The sequence below is a fragment of the Panthera uncia genome, chromosome X (assembly GCF_023721935.1).
Source record: "Panthera uncia isolate 11264 chromosome X, Puncia_PCG_1.0, whole genome shotgun sequence".
Lineage (NCBI taxonomy): Eukaryota > Metazoa > Chordata > Mammalia > Carnivora > Felidae > Panthera > Panthera uncia.
In genome coordinates this window covers 122,655,658-122,672,563 of record NC_064817.1, presented here as the reverse complement: position 1 = coordinate 122,672,563, position 16,906 = coordinate 122,655,658, and the positions used below count along the sequence as shown (strand labels likewise).

The 16,906-nt window shown below is 54.2% G+C and overlaps 1 protein-coding gene across 1 annotated transcript; it reads right to left on the bottom strand.

Annotated features, from left to right (window-relative positions):
- Window positions 1–2,883: 2,883 nt before the first annotated feature.
- On the bottom strand, window positions 2,884–5,795 carry LOC125932124 (paraneoplastic antigen-like protein 6B). Its single transcript, XM_049644553.1, has one exon. It carries the CDS (start codon window positions 5,673–5,675, stop codon window positions 4,281–4,283), a length of 1,395 nt encoding a protein of 464 aa, XP_049500510.1. The 5' UTR covers window positions 5,676–5,795; the 3' UTR covers window positions 2,884–4,280.
- Between the last annotated feature and the right edge of the window lie 11,111 nt (window positions 5,796–16,906).

The window sequence follows — 16,906 nt, the reverse complement described above, 5'->3', positions numbered from 1 at the left end:
ACAACGTGCCCTGGAACAAGCCCAGAGGCCCCAAGGGTACTCAGTGGTGATCTAGGCTGGCTATCAGCTCTGCCAGAGAGAAATCTACCCTAGCCATACCCTGGAAAGGGAAAGCAATCTGCTTAGAGGGCTGATCTTTCCTCTTTGTAATGTGGACCACGGCTTACAAGGAGAGCTAAGGACATAGGGACCTATGGATTTCTACTGTGAGAATGGGAACCATGAGTTTGAATTCAGATGGTCAACTAGGGCCAGGAGCACTGCAGCCAGAAATGCTGGCAGCACCCAAAGTGCTCGTGGAAGGGATTCCCGTATTCAGGGATAGCATTCTTGGTTGGAAATAATCCCTGCTCTGGGATCCATGAGGAAAGGTTGGGATCTAGAGGAGGATGGTGGCCTTGAGAAGGGCTGCACCCCAAATGATGGGGCTTTGGCCATGGAACAGTTCAGAGGATAAGACAGGCTCCTGGGCCTGGGGAAAGCTTGGCTGAGGAGGAATGCAGGACACACAGCTCTGTGGGGTCTCCAGCAACAGGGGAACTGGGCTAATCACCCAAGCCTGGGGAAGTGGCTGGCACCTAGGCTTTGAACCTGCCCTACTAGCACTAGGTGAAGTTCCCAGGGGCCTGGACATGGCGATCCTGCAGAGTAAGCAAAGGGAAAAGGGAGAAAAGGCCACATTCATCTCTTTCCAAGTTCTCTCCCTACAGGGGTGAGATGATGAAAGTCCAGGCTAGAGTGGCCACCAGGGGCCTCTCTCTTCGAAACCAGCCCCAGAAGGAGGAGGGCAGATTCCCAGGGCCAGACTTGGGCCAGCCTGCCTGAGGTCCAGCCCTCCTCCTGTCTCCCCTCCTCCAGACGGGTGGGAAAGTGGCTGCCCCCACTCAATCCTAGAAGAATTCAACGCACACCAACCCATGTTCCATGACACACACTCCTATTCACACATTCACACTCCTACACACTCACATACTCTTGCACACAGACATACTGTCACACACTCCCATATTCTCACATTCACTCACACTCTCACACACTCACACACATTCACTGACACTCACTCATACACGCACACACACTCACACCTGGTCAGGGAATATACATGCACAAGTATGCTCCGAATGGTGGAGAGACAAGGGATCAGTCACACTCCCATCCCCTCTCTTTTTCTGCCCTCCAAATCCCAAAGCACTAGTGGAAAGTGGCCAGTTGTCATGGCCCTGCTAAGACACACAGGACAGATGTGGTTAGGATGCTACCTTCCTTGAAGAAGCAAGAACAGAGCCCACCTGGGGACCTCACCCCAATCCTGAAGCACACTCTGATGGGACACATACAAGTGTCCCCACAACACGGGGCCAAGCTCACTAGGCCAAGGAGGCTGCAAGCATGGTCCTGATGACCCCCTTCTCAACAATCCCCTGCAACCCACATTCCATTGTCCATTTGTCTCATTACCAAGCATCTCCAGGGGCCCATCTATCCATGCAGCACCACTGTCTGCAGCTCTCACCACATGGCCTGGGCCTCCCGAGATGCACAGCTCCTGAAGGCTGGTCAAGCAGCTGTGGGCCTGGGACTCAGCTTTCTGCAAGGTCCTCACTCATCATTGGCTGCTTTGGGGAATCTGTTCTTCATCTGTACCATGGGGTTGGTCAGAGCCACTGTTCCTTCAAAACAGCTGGAGAACACCTCTGGGAACAGACTGAGTGAGCCCCCAAGGGGCCTTCACAATTTCCAGGTCAACAGTACTGTTCTCTCCCCAAACACCTGCAGGGAGAGGCCCTATTGTTCCTTCTGTCTCTTAAATAATCAGTTCAGAGGCAGATGGAGGCCTGTCCTCAATTTGTGGAATGCAGGGCCCTAGAGGGTTTGGGAAGGCTCCTCAATCCTTATGATGGCCCTCTCCAAGAATTTCCCCTCCAGCTGCAGCATGCAAGTAAGGGATCCCTGATCAACAGTGCCCTCCACCCTGGATGGGCGCCTGCCTCAGGTGGCACCAAGCTCTCTGTGAGAAGCAGAGATCCAGAACTCACCTCCAAGCAGGAAGAGGCCCACTCCTCAGGCCACATCTGCAGACCCCTACTCGTGTCCCACTACCCCCTGTCTGCTCCCAGGACACATGACTGGTGCCCTCAGAGTTGGCTGGAAGGGGAGTAGGACAGGGAGAGGGTGCTCCCTCCCCTTTGGGGGCCACCCTGCCCAGGATTAAGATCAGAGGACAGCTCTCCCTGCCTGTCCTCCTTCCTGGCAAGGCAGAAGCACTGTGGAAACCCAGCCCAGCCTGCCCTCTGTCCCTTGACATCATAGCCTCCCAAGTACCCCCAACATCCCTCAGTAGCTAGACCATGATGGGCCAATTGTCAGCTGGCAGGGGTAGGTTGATCCCAAATGGAAGCAATAACCCCCAACTTGGAGTCCTGCATGCAGCTCTCAGCAGGGGTGTCTAACCTCATGCACAGGCCTTTCTGTGCCCATTGGGTCTCTGGGATTATACACGTGAACTCTCTGACCCATCTGGATGCCCTGAGCTGCTCAGCCCTGCCCAGATAATGGGCCTCAGGCCCTATCTGCTTTCCTTCCCCCCAGAATACCTAACCCACTTATTCCTGGGGTGTTCCCTGAGATTTATGGGGACCCAATCAGACACTTCTTGTGCCCAAAGTTCAGGTCACCTGGCTCTATCCAGCCAGAGGACCAGAAGCAACTCTTGGATCCTGCCCTGGCCACACCCAATGCCAATGGCAGGTACCAAGCCACTGTTATTCCCCAACCCACCCCCAGGTGACCCTTCCCTCAAATGCCCACAGCAGAAGTGAGACTCAGCTCAAACATTCAATGAAATTTATTGAAGAGAAACATTTACTGAAACCATTGAAAACACCCTTCCCTCCAATGCCCACAGCAGAAGCGAGACTCAGCTCAAACATTCAATGAAATTTATTGAAGAGAAACATTTACTGAAACCATTGAAGAGAGGGAATGACAACACAGAAAGGAATGTCGAACAGCCACTACAGCCCATAGGACACAAAACCCCTCCTCCTGGGGTCCCAAAGGATGTGCCTCTGTTCCCCCCAACACCGTGGCCCTCCTGCCGTAGTCTCCCTTTCTGAGGGCCCCATGATCAGCCTCTGGCCAGGATGATGGATGCTGGCCATGGCCCCTCACTCCAGGGCACTCTCCCCTCTGGCCGACATGCTGGGGCCTGGCCCTGCCCTATGGCCTGCACAGGACAGTCACAGGACGCTGCAAAACGCAGCATGGGGCACTCAGACAAACCAAAGAAACTGAGTCACAAGTAACAAGAGAGTGGCACATCACAGCACGGTTTCCACGGAGACTCCCGCAGGCCACCTCTGTCCTTGGTCCAGTTCCTCCTTCCTGAGGTCGCGGGGTGAGCACCAGCCATGCCTTCTTCTGTCCTTCCCGCCAGCTCCTGGGACTGGGCTTCGACAGGTCTCCAGGGTGGGGTGGGGGCGGCTGCTCAGATAAGAACACACACACATCTCCACAAGAACAAGCAGCAGTTGGCCTAAACCTACACCGAGGAAGCAGAGGCTGAGCTCACGACACCACACAACAGCGAGCAGAGCCTGGGCTCGCACTGAAGCTTGTGCCACACACCCGGGGCTGAGAGGTGGCTGCTGTGTTAGGCCAGGACACCCGCCGCGGGCTCCTGCACACCTCAAGGCTCTGCACGGGAATGGTAACTAGGGTGTGTGTGTAGGGGGAGCTGGGGGGTGCCACTTGACATGGGGGTCACTAAGGGGCCTACAGAGACACAAGTGGGCTTCCCAGAGCGTGGAGCGACGTGCTCCAGGAGTCAGTGAATGAGGGTCCCCCTCTTGGGCGGCCCGAGGGGCCGGCACCCTTGAGACGGCTCCTAACATCTCCCAGGCCAGTGTGGGTGGCACACATTTTCAGGTGCCCCTCACCTAGGCTAGGGCCAGCCGCTCAGGGGTGCTTCCCAGGCTGGCTGCCTGAACTGGCAGGGTTTCGGGCTGGGGCTGGGGCTGCCTCAGCTGCCATGGGAGGGGGCACCTCTCCCTGCCCCATTCTGCATCAAGTATGGTCATCCTGGTCCGTTGGAAGGGCTGATGGTGGTGATCAGGTCCCCGTGGGGGTGGTGGAGTGCCCGGGAGCTTGGCTTGGGCTGGGTGGGTGCTTCCCTTGGCCCTGCTCCACATGTGGGGTGAGGCTGCTGCCCTGGCGTGGCCTCCCCCTGCCTCCAGAGCTCTGCTGTCTGAGAGGAGAGGGGGCCTCTGGGCCTTCTGAGCCTATTTGCCCGAGGAGGACTTGGGGGGGCTCATCTCCCCAGCCCCGTCCTCATTTCCCAACTCCTCTGGGATGGGCTTGAGCCCCTCCTCCAGGGGCTCCCCAGTCTCCTGGTCTCCTGCCTGGGCGAGGCCCTCTGGCTCACAGCCAGGACCTCCCGGGCCCTCCCTGGAAGCGCTGCCCATCTGGGCGGGGGTGGGGCCCCCAGGGGCCTCTGAGGGTCTTGCCTGACCTAGGCCCGCAAGGACAGCGTCATGATCGTCACTGTCCTCCTCCTCAGACTCCCGCTCTTCCTGCTCCTTCTCCTCCACCTTGTCATCCTCCGCCTTAGCACCGGCTCTGGCATCAGCCTGGGCATTGGCCCGGGCACCAGCCCCTTCCTCTGCCTGGGCTCTCTCGTTCCTGGCTAGACTGGCCTCCCATGCCTCAGACTCCCGAACAAGCCCCAGCATCTCTAGGAAACTTGGAGACCTCCCAACCATTCTCAACTTCCTCAGCGCTTCATCCAGCGGCTCAGTAAGGTTGGCCCTGGTGAGCACCTGCCTCAGGCGTACATGGTCAGCTGAGGCTCTGGCCAGGGCCCCCTTCTCAATGGCTTTCTGCAGCAAAACTTCCAGCCGCAACACAAAAGCAGAGAGCCGCTCGCCTGACTCTTGCTGAGCTGTCAAACACTTCACCCGGATGGTTGCCTGCGACTCGTTGTCTCCAAACACCTGGATCAGGGCCGCCAGGCAGTCCTGAGCCGTCCTGGCAGGGTTCTCTGCCAGGAGCCCGTGCACGAGCTGCAGGGCCGTCCCTCGAAGGCCTTCCATCAGCCGCCTCCTCTTCTCCCTTTCTGAGACCCCCTGCCATACATGTAGCATGTCTGTGGTGTGGTCTAGCCAGGCCTCAAAGGACTCCTCCCCCGGGGCGGGCTGATCCCTCCCAGAAAACACGCCCAGGCGCTGGTACCGCATGGTCTCCACCCAGGGCTGGACTGCCCGACTGACCGATCGGAGCCAGCACACCCGGCGCAGTCCCAGCCCCAGGGCCCCAGCCACACTCTCCACCGTCTGCCCCTGTTGCTCCAGGAAGTGGAACACGCGACTGAGAAACTCCTCGCCTGAGCAACGGGGCACAAAGACTACGTTCCAGGGACCCCCGGTGCCCGGGATTTCCCTGGGGACCAAAGCATAGTTAACTTCCCGGTCAAGCTCGACCAGGGCTGCAGTGGCATTATCCTCCTCTCGAAACACTTTGCCCAGCACGGTGAAGTGACCCATGGGCCACAGGGCGGCCTCCAGAGACTCTTGGAGTTCGGCTTCATCACAGTCCTCCGGGATGCCCAGAATGAGCAGACCCCTTCGAGCGCTGATGCCCATCCACCTGCACCAGTCCCGCAGCAACGTCACCGCCATTGCGTGCAATTTCCGCCGGCGCCGGGTTAATATCAGCCGTAGGAAACGGTTCCCGGCGCGGACCAGGGTGACACTGGGCAGGGTGGAGGGGGTGGGGGGGGGTGAATTAGTGAGGGAGTCTAGGACTCAGAGAGAACCGCCCAGGTCTCCACAGCCTGTGAATACAAACGAGGCGAGAGCGAGGTTAAGCGGCCCGCCCCTCTGCGCCCACCCCCCAGGTGACCCTCCTCCCCCGGGGCGGTGCCTTTGCAGCCCAGGCTAGACCCCTGCCCCGCCTTCCACCCGCCTGCCGGGGCCACGGCCCCCTCCCCACCGCGTCCCTCTCGCCCCCGCGGGCTGCCGCAGTCCTACTGGGGCGGGCGGGCGGGACTCCCGGAGGGCTGAGCGCACCCTCCCCGGTTCTGGTACCTACCTTCCTCTGGGTCGGGGTCCTTCCTCGTCGAGGTCCCAGCAGGTGGGGCGCAGGGGCTGCGCCGAGCGGCAGCGGGGTCGTGCGCCCCTCTTTTCCTGGCTGCCTCTCACTCCCTCTCCTTCTTCCTCTCCCTGTCCCTCTCTCAGCGCGGCACGTGGGCTAGCGCGCCGGCGCCTGCTCGCCACCACTCTCTGCAGTGCGGACTCGGGGCGGGGGGCGCAGTGGCGGCGGAGCGCGGACCCTCCGCGTCGCCCCGGAGACCGCCGGGCCATTGGCGCGCGCGGGTCACGCGGCCAGGCTGTGGCCACCGCCGCGGGCACCCCGGGACCGCGCGTGACGTCACCTGCTCCTTCCCCCGCCCCCGAGGGGGCGCTGGCACAGGTGGGGACCCTGGGGACCCGAGAGCCAGTGCCCCCATCCTAGACCCAACCCTGCCCACCGCCCGCCCCTCCCGGAACATGCTCTCGGGGCGTCAGCCTGGCGAGGGGTCCATATCCCCGCGTGCCCACCAGAGAGCCGCTGGGCAGGCCCGAGATGCGCCCGCCAGCGCTGCATTCTGGCATGGGTGGAGCGCGGGATGGGGGAGCGTTCTGGGGCTCCTTCACCTGTTTCCGCCCCTCCTCCACTCCACCCAGAACGGGTCCTGTCCCAGCTAGGCGAGAAGCACTTCGTCCAGGTGCGACTACGTGGAATAGATGCCACCTGCGCACATGAGCGCTCGCACACACCACCGCAACCGGGGGTCAGCAGTCCCCATACTCGCGCGGGGGCCGTGGCCGCTGTGGGCACACGACGGGCCAAGATGCGTCGCTGCCCCAGTGCCAGGGCCCTGCCCCAAGGAGGGTGTCAAGGACTTTCCTGTTTTGCTCACTTCATGTCCCAATCCCAAGAACGGGCTTCTGCTACTTAGAGCTCAACCCCTTGGGCCTGTATCTTACCATGTGTCCTTTGGGCAAGTCCTTGCCCCTTCTCTGGGCATCAGTGGAGGGACAGAACTGGGGTCTCTACCTGAGGGTGTGTACAGGAGAGCCAGTGGGCTGGGCGTGAAGCGCTGGATGTGTCCCCTGCCCCCCTGTGCTCTCACCAGCCTAATGAGCTCTGAGACATCTGCTCTCTTGGCCCCTGAGAGCAGCATGGGTGTTGTGCCTCCCCAGAGACCTCTGTCTGGCCCGGAGTCAGTCTTCTTCTACAGATCCTTCCCCTTTCCTTTGCTACCTAGGCTAGTCACTGTACCAAGGCAGTGCTGCCACAGCTCAAAATGGAGTGCCAGCCCCTCTGGGTCTCGCCACCTTGCACCCATCCTGTCATGGGAGTCTGGGGCCATGTGGACAGCCTCTCCACCGGTCAGATGGCAGACAGGTTCCCTTGGGGTCACACCTCCCGGCGTTGTTGGCTTCTCTTTCCTTGCCTGCCTGGCATCTGGCCAGACATCCTCTTCTGTGACTGGCCTTTCACACTCAAGCTATACCGGTCAAGGTTTTCCTGAGTGTCCAGCTCACTCATGCTCCTTGTTGAATCACAGCCCTGGTTTATTTGTCTATGACCCTGCGGATGGGCGTTCACACTGTTCCCAGTCTTTGACTGTTACAGACACTGCTGCCACCAGCACCCCACGCATGCCTGTCTTAGCCGCTGTCGGCCCAACAGGCTCTGGAACGTACACCAAGAAGTGGTTTTTCTGGGACTTGGGCTGTGCCCATCAAAGCCATGGCCAGGTGTTGCTAATCTGTTATCTCCCATGAGTGGCTGAACCTGTGTTCACTCCCACCAGCAGCATAGGTGTGGTCCTGTGTGCCCCCACAGCCTGAGCAGCCTTTGGCCTTGTCCAGCCTTGACCACTTGCCCACTCCCATGGGGAGAAGTGCTACCTCATTACTGTGTGCCTTGCATTTCCCTGGTCGGCAGTGAGGTTGGGCATCCTTGCACAAGTGTGTTGGCCATTCCCAGTTCCTCTTCTATGAATCTCCTTTGCTCATTTCCTCCCCACTGCTGAGAAGCCTCCTTGGCCTGTTTCTGGGCGACGGGTGAGTGTAGAAAAAAATGAGAGTGCCTTTGCCCTTGATGCTAGGAACTTTCTCCCAGTAACAGGCCACATTGGAGTTGGTCTCATAGTGGGAGCTTGACTGGCCCATATGGTCTTACTCTCCCGACTTTCCTGTCTGTCAGGTGGTAAATGCTGGGTAAATGAAGAAGCACAAGTGTTCTGTCACAAACCAGCTTTCCCAGTCGGCCTCGTGTGTGGACCCCCTCCCCTTCTCCCCACTGAGGGCCAAGACAGGCTCTCCTAATACAGGTGAACTGCTGCTCTAAACACCCACAGTGAGAATTTCTGTCCACCAAACCTTGGTGTTAGCCCTGCCATGGCTCGCACCCCACATTGTCCTCTTTCTTGGTTTCTGCCATGATTTATCTGGGGTCCTTCCTCAGACAGGGTGCTCCCGTGGGAACATACATGGGTCCCGTGTCCCCAGCCAGCCAGCTGGCCTGCAGACCGACTGTCAATTCCTTCCCTCTGTTTTCAGCCTCGTCTCTTCCTACTCTCCTTCCTTCCATACCTGCTGACTCCAAGTCCAGGACTGTCTGGCTCTACCTTGGGGTGCCCACTACTCCCTCCCCCCGCTAGGGCTGGACTGTGATGCCTTGACTACTTTTCCTTTGTCACCTTTCAGCCCTCATTTTGCTCCACCTCTCAGCACAGTTGACCCTCCTCCCTTCTCACAACCTTTTCCTTTCTCAGCTTCTGTAAGCCCCCACCTTTGGGCTAATCTCCTCCCTCCCTGCCTGCCCATCCTTGGAACTCCCTCCTCCTTCTCCTTTGCTTGAGTTCAGTGCGGTGGAGGTGGGCTCCCAGCCTCAGCCCCAGGACCTTTGGTGCCTCCAACGCCATTCTCGCCCAAAGTCCTCTCATCCGAGGGACCATCTGCCCGCTGATGGCTCCAAATGTTTTGTCTCTGGGTGGGGTGGGACCCCCTTCCCTGAGCTCCTCATGTCCTCATCAAACTGCACGCTTGGATGCCCCATGGGAATTGCAGAATGAAGATGTCCAAACAGGAGCATTTCATCCTCCTCGACACACTTGCTTCTTCCCCGGGATTCCCCCAAGGGCTCCACCTTCCACCTGGTTGCTCCAGCAAAGATGCCAGGATTCTTTCTCCCCTCTCCTTTGTTCCTTACGCCCAATCTAACCCAATGTGGGATTTTATCCACTTTAATCGATGACTGCTGGCCCTCTCCACGTCTCCATGGTCTCCTGCTCTCCCAGCCTCCACTCTGGCCTCTCTTTCTACTTCACTCCCACCCACAGGGAAGCCAGGGCAAACTCTCTGCAACAGCACCAGACCATGCTCCTCCCCGGTGACAAGTCCTCCCTGTGGCTCCCCATCTCTTTAGACTAAGGAAACTCCAAAGTCCCTTCCCTGGCCAAAAGCCCCTTTTGCCCCACCCCCACCCCCCCGGGAGCTGGCCTCCTCTTATGGTCTTCTTCTTCCCATACCACCCACCCCCAGCACCTCTCACCAAACTCCTGATTCATTGGCCTTATCAGCTGGCCCCAGAGCACCATACCCAGCTCTTTCCCATCTGTGGCCTCTGCCTTCCCTCTGCTTCTGTGTGGGACAACCCACCCCAAGAACGTCCTGTGGTGGTGGCCTCCTCCTCCTCCTCCTCCTCTTCCTCATTCAAGTCTCAGCAGAAATGCCCTCTCCTCCCAGAGGCCTCCTCTGCCCAGCCACCCACATCAAAAGTGGAACCTGGAATACTCTCCATTCATATTTACATTAGCAGCATTGATTTATATGTCATCATATGATAGATAGAAAGCAGAGATTTGGGTCTCTGCTTTGGGGCATCAGGGTCTCCCTCCCCAGATGGCAAGCTCCCCAGGAGAAGGGGCCTTGCCCATGTTTCTCATCCCAGGGCCTCATCCCAGAGCCTGGCCCAGAGGAGGCCCTCAGTGCCTTGTTTTGAGCAAGCACCTGAATATGTCAGCCTGCTGCCATCTGCCACGGGCCTGGGACCTTTACCCTGAGGGCTGTGGAGGGCCCTGATGGGTTTGAAGTGAGAGGGTGGCAAGGATCAGACCTGCTGTGTGGTTAACTGGGCAGCAGGGAGGTAAGCCTGGAGCAGACGGGGTTTTCTGCGGTCGGCCAGACCAGACAGTGATGGCCTCGGTCTCTTCAGGCAGAGGGTTTAAAGAGAAAGGGAGAAGATACAATCTCTAGGGAGGGAGAAGGCACAGGGAGGGCTCAAGCAGGGTCCCATATTTTTCACTTGTGTGTGGGCCCAGAGGATGGGAGGGTCCTTCTCTGACATGGAGAATCACACCAACAGTTATCTTTCTTTTCCTCTCACCTTTTGTGAGAGAGGGTGTTGGGAAGTGGGGTGACAGGGGTGGGGATGAGTTCTTGTGGCCATGCTTGCATTTGAGAGGCCTGTGTGACACCCAGGTAGATATACACTCTGCCCTCTTCCTCCTACCCCCACTGCCACCCAGGCCCTGTGGGCAGCTGGGCTCCCTGGTAGAGGTAAAGGAATTGTAATTGTGCCACCCGCTTGGCCCAGCTCCCAGGGTCTTCCATCTTTTGGCTTGGTCCCCCTGATTTCCAGTACTGGGCCCTGCACAGAGCCGGCACCCAGTAGATGTTAACCACGTGGAGAAATAAGCACAGAAACACTTCACTTTGGGTGGCGCAGAGATGCTTCCATCAAGACTCACAGAGGGCCCGGGCCACTAGGTGACTGGACGCTCCCATAACATACTTCCTCTAGTAGTGGCTGTTGGGAATAAAGTCCAAGGGATGGCCAGCCTAGCTGAGCACATAGAACATGGGCATGGCAGCAGAGGGAGGTCTCGGTGCTTCCCTTCACTTGGCTGCTTCACTTGACCTCAGGTGTGTCCCTTAACCTCCACAGGTTGAGTGAGAGTGTTGTCTGCTCACAACCCAGGAAGAGCTTCTCTGCTTTGCACCACAAACGCCAAGGGCCCAAGCCCTGCACAGCCAAACGGGCCCCTCCTGTCTCCTCCAGGGAGAGCCTGAAGTTCCCTCCTACCTTCTTACCAGGCAGTGCCCATCCACACTTCCTAAACTGTGGCTTCAGACCAGGTCCCAGCCAGCCGAAGACTTCTCTGGCTGCTCAACAGCCGTCTTCCTCCACCACCCCCTTTCCTCACACACCCGGCTCTTGCTCCTAGCCTCTGGGGGCTCCCTGCCCTGCCCCAAGCCCTCCACAGGCTCTTGGGCAGCCAGGCGGGCCCTCTCCTCCCTTTTTGAACCCCCCATCTCCTTGCTGGCTGCTCCTACCTGGGGGACAGTACTTTCTCAGCTTCTTCCTGGCTGCCAGCCCCCTCTGTGTCCACCTGCCCACTGAAACCTCAAAAGTGCAGGTGGCTCCTTTTGGGTTCACACGGCGCTTTGGAGCATCACCTCAACGTGGCACTCATGCTTCCCCGACTCAGGGTACTGCTGGGCTGGATAAGTGTCAGCATGTCCTCCTTCGGTCCTTCACAGACCCGGTTGCCTACGGCACACTCTGTAACTCATGGAAGTCCCTCTGGGGGAGCTGGGTGGCAGCAGGCTCAGTATAAATGTGGGACTCGGGGTGTGGCCAGCCTCGAGTGGTTGCCAGCCTCTCTCTGCCTTGGGTCGGGGTTAGGATGGTTCTCATGTTGAGAATTGGTGATAGGAGTGTGAATTGTCAGAACAGCTTTAAATATGTGCATGCAGTCATTTTCAACAAATCATCCAGCTACCTTGAGACCCAGCCCTGGCTCTTCTACTTATTTACCTAGGAGAATGGAACATAAAGAAGGAGACTCACTCAACAATGTTCCCATCAGCTTTCATCATAATAGCCCCACACTGGAGCCAACCCAAATGCCCATCAGCAGGAGAAGGGATAAGGGGCTTGCTGTGAATCCCTACCCTGTGGCGATCCCACCCAGCAGTAAAAACCAGTGGGCCCCTGACCCTCACAACCCCATAGGTGTGTCTCACAGACAATATGCCAAGTGAGAGAGGATAGATGCCAGAGTGTGACACCGTATGATTCCACTGATACAGAATGCAAGAGGAGGCAAAAAGGATCTGTGGCACAGGACATTCTGAGGGCGGTTGCCTCCAGGGAGGCAGGAGCAACTGGCAAGGCAGTCAGAGGTACTTCCTGGGAAGACAGAAATGTTCTGTAGCTTGACAAAGGGCTGGGTCAGTCACTGGGTGGATGCAATTTTCAAAATGCATCAAACTGTGTACACTTTGAGTAGAGGCAGCAGTAATAAAATGAACCATGTTCTTTAAGGCTCTGTTACAGAGCACCTGGTGCTATGGACTGAATTTTGTCTCCCCAGTGTTTGTATGAATGTACGTACATATGTTTGTATGCCAGGGCCCTAAATCCCAATGACTGTATTGGGAGATAAGGCCTATAAGGAGGCAATTAAGGTTAAATGAGATCATAAGGCCCTGATCCGATAAGGAGTAGTGTCCTTCTGAGAAGAGATGCCAGGTAGTGCTCTGTCTGTCTCTGTCTCTGTCTCTCTCTCTCTCACTGTCTCTCTTTCTCCCCTCTCCCCCATCTCCAAATGCACAAAGAAGAGGTCCTGTGAGCACACAAAGAGATGGAAGCCACCTACAGGTTGGGAAGAGAGCTCTCAGCAGAAACCAACCACATTGGCACCCTGATCTCAGACTTCCAGCCTCCAGAACTATGAGAAAATCAAGGTCTGTTGTTTAAGCTGCCCAGTCTGTGGTATTTCCTTACAGTGGCCTGAGATAACTAAGATACCTGGGTTCCCTTGTGTTTGCCTGGGAAAGTCGCACTTCCCTGGAGAACCCATATTTCCTCATCTGTCAATCGGAGTCATCTGCCTGTCTCACTGGGAGGCTGTGAGAATCCCCTGAGAGAGTGTATGTGGTAGTGTTTTGGAAGATTCCAAGTTCTGGCATTCTCCTGAGGTGACATTGTGTTCCCTGCCATGGTGAGTACAGTGCCTCTGTAATGTGCAGCCTCCTCTCCCAGCCCTGCCTCCTCAGAGCCTAGCCATTGCCATTGCCACCTCCTAGGAACGAAGCCCTTGAAAGGAGCACAAGTCTGTCTCTCCTGACCTGCCACCTCTGTGCCTGGAATAAGGGTGCGTCCTGCCCTATAATGCCTTGACCCGGGTGACCGAGTCCACGTTCTCCCTCAGGAGCCAGACCAGCCCAATCCAACCCAACAGGACCTCAGTGAGCCCTGAAGCCTTTGCTTACTTGTCTATGGCCCTCCTTCCTGGGCTGCCTCTCTCGTAACTAACCTCCAGCCTTCTCCAAATGCAAGTGTTCCTTTAGCCTCCAAGGGCCAGGTGTACAGGGGATCCCTTCCCTTGGGAAGGAAAGATATGTTTTATCTTTTCCTTCCCTCCTTCTCCCCCACGGGGAAGGAAATTCCATCCTGGTGAACTTGGGGGAGCTCCGAGGGCCTTCCCCAGACAAAATGAGGAACTTCTTTAATTTATCCAACAAGGAGTTGAGCTGTACCCTCTACATTCCACTCATTATAGTATGTGCTGAGCCTCCGCCTGCACATCAGAGCAGAAGTAGACCCTGCCCTAACTCAGTGCATAATCTAAGGGGTGACCACAGACCATAAAGAAATTATTCCCCATGCAAACGTTGAGGAATAAACTCTGTCATATCCATCAAGGGGACTCACCCCACCCCTACCCCAGTGTCCTGGCATCCATTCAGGTGGCAGAAAAAGCTCTTTGTGCACATTCCCTTCCAGGAATGGATAGTACAGAGCTGCAAAGGATCAACCAGTATTCACTGAGTGCTTGTTTCAAGTCAAGTATGGCTCTAGAGTTCAGGGATCCGGGCAGTCAGTGCAACAAGAAACGTCCAAAGAGAATAAAGGGTATAACTCTTGGCCTCATTCTCCTCCTCCTCTTCCTTCTCCCCTTCCCTCCCTCGCTCCATCCCCTCCCGCTTCTTCTCTTTCTCCTTCTTCTTCTCCTCCTTTTCCTCCTCCTCCTCCTCCTCCTCCTCCTCCTTTTCTTTCTTCTATGGGGCCTGACAAAGTCCATCCTCTTGAAAACTATGACTCTTGGATGTCGCAGCCAGGTGCATGAAACAGAAAAGTGTCCTTTTTTAAATTTTTTTTTTCAACGTTTTTTATTTATTTTTGGGACAGAGAGAGACAGAGCATGAACGGGGGAGGGGCAGAGAGAGAGGGAGACACAGAATCGGAAACAGGCTCCAGGCTCCGAGCCATCAGCCCAGAGCCTGACGTGGGGCTCGAACTCACGGACCGCGAGATCGTGACCTGGCTGAAGTCGGACGCTTAACCGACTGCGCCACCCAGGCGCCCCAAAAGTGTCCTTTTTTAGTGTCAAGACTCATCAAGTGAGGAGAACTCAGAGCATGGAGAGTGACCCATAAACTGTAGTGTAGGAAGGAATGAACGGAGGCCAAAGAGCTGTTCTGTCATTCAAAAGGAATTGAGTGGATGGCTTGGGAATGCATGTGGAGGAACTGTAATTTTGAATTTTTTAAAAATCACTCCTCTTTCTGCTGCTTCGTTATTGGTGTATAGAAACGCAACAGATTTCTGCACATTGATTTTATATCCTGCAACTTTGCTGAATTCATGTATTAGTTCTAGCAATTTTTTTGGTGGAGTCTTTTGGGTTTTCTACATAGAGTGTCATGTTGTCTGCGAATGGTGAAAGTTTGACTTCTTCCTTGCCGATTTGGATGCCTTATATTTCCTTTTGGTGTCTGCTGAGGTTAAGACTTCTAGTACTATGTTAAATAACAGTGGTGAACGTGGACATCCTTGTTTTGTTCCTGACCGTAGGGGAAAGGCTCTCGGTTTTTCCCCATTGAAGATGATACTAGCTGTGGGTCTTTCTTATATGGCCTTTATGATGTTGAGACATGTTCCTTCTATCCCTATGTTCTTGAGGGTTTTTATCAATAATGGATGCTGTATTTTGTCAAATGCTCTTCCTGCATCTATTGACAGGATCACATGGTTCTTATCTTTTCTTTTATTAATGTGGTGTGTCACATTGATTGATTTGTGAATATTGAACCAGCCCTGCAGCCTAGGAATAAATCCCACTTGATCATGTTGAATAATTCTTTTAAGGTACTGTTGAATTCGACTTGCTACAAATTTTATTGAGATTTTTTGCATCCACGTTCATCAGGGATATTGGCCTGTAATTCTCGCTTTTAGTGGGGTCTTTGGTCTTGGAATAAAGGTAGTGCTGGTTTCATAGAATGAGTTTGGAAGTTTTCCTTCCATGTCTATCTTTTAGAATGGTTGAAGAAGAAAAGGTATTCACTCTTCTTTAAATGTCTGGTAGAATTCCCCTGGGAAGCCGTCTGGCCCAGGACTTTTGTTTGTTGGGAGATTTTTTACTACTGATTCAATTTCTTTTCTGGCTGTGGATCTGTTCAAATTTTCTTCTTCTTTCTGTTTCAGTTTTGGTAGTTTGTAAGCTTCTAGGAATTTATCCATTTCTTCCAGATTGCCCAGTTTGTTGGCATATAATTTTTCATAGTATTAACTTATAATTATATTTCTGTGGTGTTGGTTGTGATCTCTCTTCTTTCATTTGTGATTTTATCTATTTAGGCCCTTTGTCTTTTCTTTTTGATAAGTCTGGCTAGAGGTTTATCAATTTTATTAATCTTTTCAAAGAACCAGCTCTTTGTCTCATTGATCTGTTCTCCTGATTTTTGTTTGTCTGTTTGTTTCTATATCATTTATTTCTGCTCTAATATTTATTATTTCCCTTCTTCTGTTGACTTTAGGCAACTGCACCAAAAACAAAAAGATACCTAGAAATAAACCTAACTAAAGAGGTAAAAAGATCTTTACTTTGAAAACTATAGAACACTTATGAACAAAATTGAAGAGGAGACAAAGAAATGGAAAAACATTCCATGCTCATGGATTGGAAGAACAAACATTGTTTAAATGTCTATGCTACCCAAAACAATCTACACATTTAATGCAATCCCTATCAAACTACCACCAGCATTTTTAATCTTAAAATTTGTATGGAACCACAAAAGACCCCAAATAGCCAAAGCAATTCTGAAAAAGAAAAACAAAACTGGAAGCATCATGATTCCAGATTTCAAGCAATATTACAAAGCTGCAGTCCATCAGGGCAGTATGGTACAGGCACAAAAACAGACACACCTAGATCAATGGGACAGAATAAAAAACTCAGAAATGGACCCACAGCTATATGGTCAACTAATCTTCTACAAAGCAGGAAAGAATATCCAATGCAAGAAAGACAGTTTCTTCAACAAATGGTGTTGGGGAAACTGGACAGCGGCATGCAGAAGAATGAAACTGGACCACTTTCTTACACCATACACAAAAAATTAAATTCAAAACGGATGAAAGAGCTCAGTGTGAGACAGGAAACCATCGAAATCCTAGAGGAGGGCACAGGCAGCAACCTCTTTGACCTTGGCCGTAGCAACTTCTTACTAGACACGTCACCAGAGGCAAAGGAAACAAAAGCAAAAAATGAACTCTTGGGATTTCATTAAGATAAAAAGCTTCTGCATAGCAAAAGAAATAGTCAACAAAACTAAAAGGCAACCCATGGAATGGGAGAAGATATTTGCAAATGACATATCTGATAAAGGGTTGGTATCCAAAATCTATAAAGAACTTATCAAACTCAACACCCAAAAAACAAATAACCCAGTGAAGAAATGGGCAGAAGACATGAGTAGACACTTTTCAAAGAAGACATCCAGATGGCTAACAGACACATGAAAAGATGCTCAACATCATTCATCATCAGGGAAATGCA